Source organism: Rhinoraja longicauda, chromosome 19 (genome assembly GCF_053455715.1).
Source record: "Rhinoraja longicauda isolate Sanriku21f chromosome 19, sRhiLon1.1, whole genome shotgun sequence".
NCBI lineage: Eukaryota > Metazoa > Chordata > Chondrichthyes > Rajiformes > Arhynchobatidae > Rhinoraja > Rhinoraja longicauda.
Window position 1 is genome coordinate 18,759,416 of NC_135971.1, and position 7,221 is coordinate 18,766,636.

General features: G+C 54.7%; 1 protein-coding gene across 1 annotated transcript; it reads right to left on the bottom strand.

Moving 5' to 3' along the window:
- Nucleotides 1-429: 429 nt before the first annotated feature.
- Nucleotides 430-1,153, bottom strand: LOC144602549 (G patch domain and ankyrin repeat-containing protein 1-like). Its single transcript, XM_078415678.1, has one exon. The coding sequence runs from the start codon at nucleotides 1,117-1,119 to the stop codon at nucleotides 430-432; it is 690 nt and encodes a 229-aa protein (XP_078271804.1). The 5' UTR covers nucleotides 1,120-1,153.
- Between the last annotated feature and the right edge of the window lie 6,068 nt (nucleotides 1,154-7,221).

The following is a 7,221-nucleotide window of genomic DNA, read 5'->3' on the forward strand; positions in this document are numbered from 1 at the left end:
TAGGATAGTGTTAATGTGCGGTGATCGCTGGGCGGCGCGGACTTGGTGGGCCGAAAAGGCCTGTTTCCGCGCTGTATATATATGATATGATATGACCCGAAACGCCTACTGTCCTTAAGTTCTAGGAGCAGAATTAGGCCATTCGGCCCATCAAGACTACTCTGCCATTCAATCATGGCTGACTATCGTTCTTTCTCAACCCCATTCTCCCCATATCCCCTGACACCCGTACCAATCAGGTCAACCCTGTCCATGTTCTCCAGAGATGCTGCCTGACCCGCTGAGTTCCTCCAGCATTTTGTGTCTATTTTTGGTATAAACCAGCATCTGCAGTTCATTTTCATTTTAACCTCGGAAGAAGGGTCTCGGCCCGAGACGTCACCCATTCCCCTCCTCTCCACAGGTGCTGCCTGTGTCACCTTACCCGAGTCACACCAGCATTTTGAGTCTATCTTTTATTTTCACCTCCCGATTTGGGAATGTGCAAGTGAGAGGCTGGAAGGGGAAGATGGGACGTGTTTCCGCAGAGCCCAGACTACCAAGACCCTCCCCGTACCTGTGGTCTTCCTGTTCCTCTGGACGAGAGTGATATTCCTCCAGAGCAGTCACGATTCCTGCGTGCCCGGCCAGCCGGGCCAAATCCAGTGCATCGCGCCCAGTGCAATCACACACCCCGACGGCCGCTCCGAGACTCAGCAAGTGCCTGACCGCTTCCAGCTGCCCGCTGTACGCTGCGCACATGGTGGCAGTCCAGTAATAACTGTCCCGGAAGTTTATGTCACTTGCCCCCGTCTCCAGCAAACCCCGGAGCATTTTCAAGTCTCCGTCCTGGGCGGATTTCAGCAGCAGATGCCCGTTCCTCTGCCCTCGGAGCTGATGCCCGCTGGGGCCACATGCCCGCTCTCTCCTCGGCTCGGCCTTGTGTTTACGGGCCGCGCTGGTGCTGGTGCTGGCCTGGCTGCTGGAAGCAAGGACGCCCTCATAGAAGCTCCTGGCCTGTTCCCCGTCCAACCCTCCCGCCCCGGGGAGAGGAGAGCAGGGCACCTGCCGCCTGCCGTCCCTCCACGCATCTCCGTCCCCCACCGCCCGGGTGAAGGTGACCAGCTGCCGGCGGCTCATCGCAAGCAGAAGCTTTTCGCTGTACCTCGCTCGGTACACGTGTCGATACGTCGAACAATACCCCACCGAGCGGCCTCTCTCGATGGTGCCACAGCGGAAATAAAACAAGCATCGACGTTCTCGGCCTTTCGTCCCCACACGTAATAATCCCTCGTGTCGCTGCGGCCTCTCTGCCAGTCGTCAGTGGCTTGGACTTCAATCCCTGAGAGATATTGTCCACCCGCTGGAGATCCCTTCGGCCTCTGGTCGTCCGGAGAAGGGTCTCGGCCCGAAATGTCGCCTCTTCAGATCTTTCCTCCCCACAGATGCTGCTCGGCCCGCTGAGTTACCACAGGGTTTTGGTGACTGTCTTCGGTGTGAAGCAGCAAAGGCCGATCCTTGACCCACAGCAACAAGGTGTGATGTGATGTGGTGAGGGGAGGGGAGGGGAGGCTGCTGCTGTCTGTGGGCCTGTTGGCCTGGGCTAGACTGGGGGGCCAAGGCTGCGAGACTAAAGGCAGAAGGGAAAGGCCGGCTGTGCAACTCAAGGCCCAGACTGTGGGTCCAAGGCTAGGCCGCTGCCCCACCACAAGGAGCACAACTCCAGGCCCAGGCTGCGGGTCCAAGGCTAGGCCGCGCCGCGGGGGCTGCTGGGAGTTGTAGTCCGATTGCCAGTAAGTGGCCGCCATGGCGACGGGAGGGGGGGGGGGCTCTCTCTTTCTCTCTGCTCTCTCTCTCGCTCCTCCCCCTCTCTCTCTCTCTCCTCCCCCCCTCTCTCTCTCTCCTCCCCCTCTCTCTCTCTCCTCCTCTCTCTCTCTCTCCTCTCTCTCTCTCTCTCTCTCTCTCTCTCTCTCTCTCCCTCTCCCCTCTCTATCTATGTCTCTCTCTCTATCTGTCTATCTCGCTCTCTCTCCCCCTCCCTCTCTCTTTCTCTCTCCCTCCCCCTCTCTCTCTCTCTCTCTCTCTCCCCTCCCTCTCTCCCCCTCTCTCTCTCCCCCTCTCTCTCTCCTCTGCACTGCCCTAGCAGCTGCGGCTCACCTGCGGTCCATTGTCTTTGTGTTTTTGTTGGTTTTTTTTGGTCTTAATTGTAGTTGTGATGTGGTGTTTTTGTGTTTGTGTACTATGTGTGTATGTGGGGGGGAGGGGGAAACTGTGACATTGTAAATATGTGTCCCTTCCGAACGGAGACCCAACCTTTGTTTTCTGGGCCGTGTCTCCGTTCCTGCTGCGGCTTACCATCGGCCCAACTCCTGGAGCTGGCGGCCTCCAGGGCTCTGGTTCGCAGAGCCCGCGGATCGGACTTACCATCAGTGGAGCCGGCCGTCCTCGGAGGCTGCGGGAGCGGCTGCGACTCGCCTTAGGCTCGGGCCGCGTGGATGCCGACATCGGGAGCTCCGGCAGTGGCAGCGTGTTCGCCCGCCCCGGATCGCGGGGCTTGGGTCGCGGACATTTCACCGTCCGGCGCGGCCTAAGATATGCCGCGGGATATTTCTCTGCTGGGCGGGGGCTTCAATGTCGGGAGCCATGACCGCCCCGACGTGCAGCAACAGCGGCAGCAGCGTGTTCGCCCGCCCCGGATCGGACTTATCATCGGCGGAGCCGGCCGTCTTCGGAGGCTGCGGGAGCGGCTGCGACGCGACGCGCCTTGGGCTTGGCCTGCTGTGGACCGTCCGGTGCGGCCTGCAACAACAACAACCTGACCGCGGGCGAGGACATTGTGGCCTTCCATCACAGTGAGGAGAGGACTGGAGGAGACTCACTGTGATGGATGTTTCTTTGATGGATGTTTCTTTTTTTGTGTGTTTTTGGAGTTGGGTGGTTTGAGTGCCTGTTTGATGCTTTTATTGTTGGACTGTGTTTTTGGGGGTTTTGGGGTTGTGTAATTTGAATGCCTGTTTAGCGCTTTTATTGTTGTACTGTGTTTTTGGGGGTTTTGGGTTGTGTGATTTGAATGCCTATTTAATGCTTTTATTGTTGGACTGTGTTTTGGGGGTTTTTGGGGTTGGGTAATTTGGGTGCCTGTTTAGTGCTTTTATTGTTGGACTGTGCTTTGGGGGGTCTTTTGGGGGTGTAATTTTGATGCTTATTTAATGCTTTTGTTGTTGGACTGTGGGTGATTGAATTAACATTTTGTTCAAGATGGCCGCGCCGTTGTGTTTGGCTGCCTGCCACTGTATGTTTCTTTTTTTTCCTAGTCAGATGTGCAGCACTTTGGTCAACGTGGGTTGTTTTTAAATGTGCTATACAAATAAATTGACTTGACTTGACTCTCTCTCTCCCCCCTCTTTCTCTCCCCCCTCTTTCTCTCCCCCCCTCTCTCTCTCCCCCCCCCTCTCCCCCCCCCCTCTCTCTCTCCCCCTCTCTCTCTCTCCCCCCCCTCTCTCTCTCCCCCCTCTCTCTCTCCCCCCTCACTCTCTCCCCCCTCTCTCTCTCTCCCCCCCTCTCTCTCTCCCCCCCTCTCTCTCTCCCCCTCTCTCTCTCTCCCCCCCTCTCTCTCTCCCCCCTCTCTCTCTCTCCCCCTTTCTCTCCTCCCCACATTCTCTCTCTCTCTCCCCTCTCTCTCTATCTCTCTCTCTCTTCCTCTCACTCTCTCTATCTGTCTATCTCTCTCTCCTCTCCCTCTCTCTCTCCGTCCCTGTCTCTCCCTTTCTCTCCCCTCCCTCTCTCTATCTATGTCTCCTCTCTCTCTCCTCCCCCTTCTCTCTCTCTCTCTCTCTCTCTCCCTCCCCCTCTCTGTCTCTCTCTCCTCCTCTCTCTCTCTCCCTCCCCCTCTCTCTCTCTCTCTCCTCCTCCTCTCTCCCCCCTCTCTCTCCCGCAGGGATGAGGAGCGGGTGTTGTGGGACCGGGAGAGTTGCAGAGTGGGGACCGCTGTACGCGGGGGGTGACAGAGCGCCCCGTCTCTGGGTGACGGGGAACGGGTTTGCTGCTGTGCCGTCTCTGTGGCAGATGTGTCCATGGTCCCAGATCCCAAAGTTTACGACAAGACCCTTGTGGAACATGGAACAGTTCCCACTATGTCGGTGCTGTCGGGGTCTGGGGAGAAGGCAGGAACGGGGTACCGACTGTGGATGATCAGCCATGATCACGGCGAATGGCAGTGCTGGGTCGAAGGGCCGAATGGCCTACTCCTGCACCTATTGTCTGTTGTTGCTCTTTGGAAACCAGTAATTTATACAAAGTCTGGTCACTGATCCAGTGGATGTTTGTTCTGCACGTTTTTGTGCAGCTTGTGATGATTTTGTAAAATGCACTTTGTACATAATAAAACAGATTTATTTAACACTGCTGCCTGTCATGTAAGCCTGGGCCTGATGTAATCAAGGCCATTGGTAGTTCATCGTTGTGTGTGGACAGACATACAGTGACAGGCTCCTGTCTCTGTGTTATCCAGTTAAGTTCAACAGGCAGGACGGACATTTGATGAAGGAATGTATTTCACAAAATGCTGGAGTAACTCAGCGGGTCAGGCAGCATCTCAGGAGAGAGGGAATGGGTGACGTTTCGGGTCGAGACCCTTCTTCAGACTTGGCATCAGTCTGAAGAAGGGTCTCGACCCGAAACTTCACCCATTCCTTCCCTCCTGAGATGCTGCCTGACCCGCTGAGTTACTACAGCATTTTGTGAAATAAGTACCTTTGTAGGGGTTTCGTTCCCTTTGCTCCACTTCGGGCCCAACTGCCCGAGTGATTCTCTCCCTTGACGGTGGGTCAAACAGCCACCCCGGCCACCACTCCACTCGAGCGGTTCCCAAGAGAGAATACAAAAGGGAGAGTGGGCGTTTCGAGGCGCCCGGATTCCCCTGGGTTCTAGACCTCGGAATTATGGTGGGATATGATAAAAGGTTGACTTGACCAGAGCGTTCTGATGAGAGAAAACAGAGACCCAGACGGACTCAAAGCGAGTCTAAAATTTACAGGCTTTATTAAACAAATGGAAAATCAAATCTCACCAATACTACATAACACGTGACTAAACTTATGCTTTAAACTAAGACTATGGAAAGAAAATTATCGGGCATGTCGTAAAAACTTACTTTACAAAATTTAATTACAAATACACCCCACCCCCTCTCCTTCTTCTCTCACCCTCTATCCTATTTCGGGAACTGCACCAGGTCGTCTGGGGTACTTACAACTAGATCGATGCAGGGTCAGGAGACTTTTATTTTATTTTATTTTTTTTAATATCAAAAAATACTTTATTCAAGTACTAAATATCATTTACAAAACATCTTTTTTAACAAGCCCATCCGACATTTCCGGAGGTTACATTCGATACAGGCATTCACTTAGACATTTACTTACATTTACAGACATTTACCCAGTATCCCTTATTTGGAGGGGCGTCTCTCTCCCCCACACCCTGCCCCCATGTCCAGCAGCGGAAGGACCCTAGACTGTGTTCCTCCCTCACAGGGCCTTAGCGTTGGCTGCACCAAGCTTCAGTGCGTCCCTCAGCACGTACTCCTGCAGTCTGCAGTGGGCCAGTCGGCATCATTCCTTGACGGACAGCTCGCTCCGCTGGGAGGCCAACAAAGCTCGGGCAGACCAAAGAGCGTCTTTCACCCAGTTGATGACCTTCCAGCAGCACTCGATGTCAGTCTTGAAATGCGTCCCTGGGAACAGTCCGTAGATCACAGAGTCCTCTGTGACGGAGCTGCTCGGAATGAATCGTGACAGGGACCCCTGCAGACCTCTCCAGACTCTCTTGGCAAATCCACACTCTGTGAAGAGGTGGGCCACCGTCTCCTCTCCGTAGCAGCCGTCCCGGAGGCAGCTTGCGCTGGTAGTGAGGTTCCGGCGGTGCAGGAAGGATCTGACTGGGAGGGCTCCCCTCACCGCCAGCCAAGCCAGGTCTTGGTGCTTTTTGCCAGACAAGCTGGGCAGTCTGCTCTGGGAACCACGCCACAGGATCCATGGAGTCATTCCCCTGCAGTGCCTGCAGGACGTTCCGTGCTGACCACTGCCCGATGGACTTGTGGTCAAAGGTGTTGGTCCGGAAGAACCTTTCCACAAACGACAGATGGTTCGGCAATGTCCAGCTGACTGGCACATTGCGTGACATCTGCGCCAGGCCCATCCTTCGCAACACCAGGAACAGGTAGAACCTCAGCAGGTAGTGGCACTTGCCGCCCACGTGCATTGGCTCTACGCTCCGCCTGACGCAGCCACACACAAAGGCGCCCATCAGGGTGAATGCGACGTTGGGCACGCTTTTACCCCCATTGTCTGTCGACTTGTACATTGTGGCCCGTCGCACCCGGTCCATCCTCGACCCCCAGATGAAGCGGAAGACCCTGTGGCGTAGAAGTGGGGGGGGGGACGGACAGGCCACACTTGCGCCAAGTAGAGCAGCCCCGAGAGCACCTCACACCTGATGACCAGATTTTTCCAGGAAAAAATAATACAAGAGAAAAATAACGCTGAATTCACTGAACTTGCAACTTTGTCGGCGCCAGAAACGTGGCCACTCTCTCTGTACCGCCCAGGTGAGGTCTGTATTTTACCGGTTTGACTGCAAAATCAAAGCATTTCACCGTCCCGAGGTACATGTGACAATAGCGTATAATTGAACCACTGCGTTGAATTCAAGTTTGCACATGAGACTGTTAAATAAAATAACAGTGTTTGCTGTAGAAGTAATGTTATTGTGCAGCCTAATGTAATGAACAATTCACGATGGGAAACACTAATGTATTTAGTTTAAGGGAATGTAATTCACCCGCAGCTGATTGCAAATGACATCCACTTTGTGGTCAGGGCTGTGATTGACGGGGCTGAGCTCCGCCTCTCCCCAGCCGTGCCCCGCCCCTTTCATCTCCCGCTGGTTCAGCAGCAGTCGTGGCGGCGGCTCCACAGCTCCGGGCTCCCCGGGTCCTAAACCCTCCGTCACTTTGATGTCCAGCCTCACTTACCCCCTCTGGCAGCGTGTTCCAGACACCCACGACATTCTGCGTGAAAATGTTGTTCCTCAGGTTCCCGAATAAATCTTGCACCTCTCACCACAAACTTGTGTCCTCTAGTTCTCGATTCCACTTCTCCGGGTAACAGACTGTGCATTCACCCTGCCTATTCACCTCTTGCTCTTATGCACTTCAGCCTCCTGCGCTCCAATTAATAAATC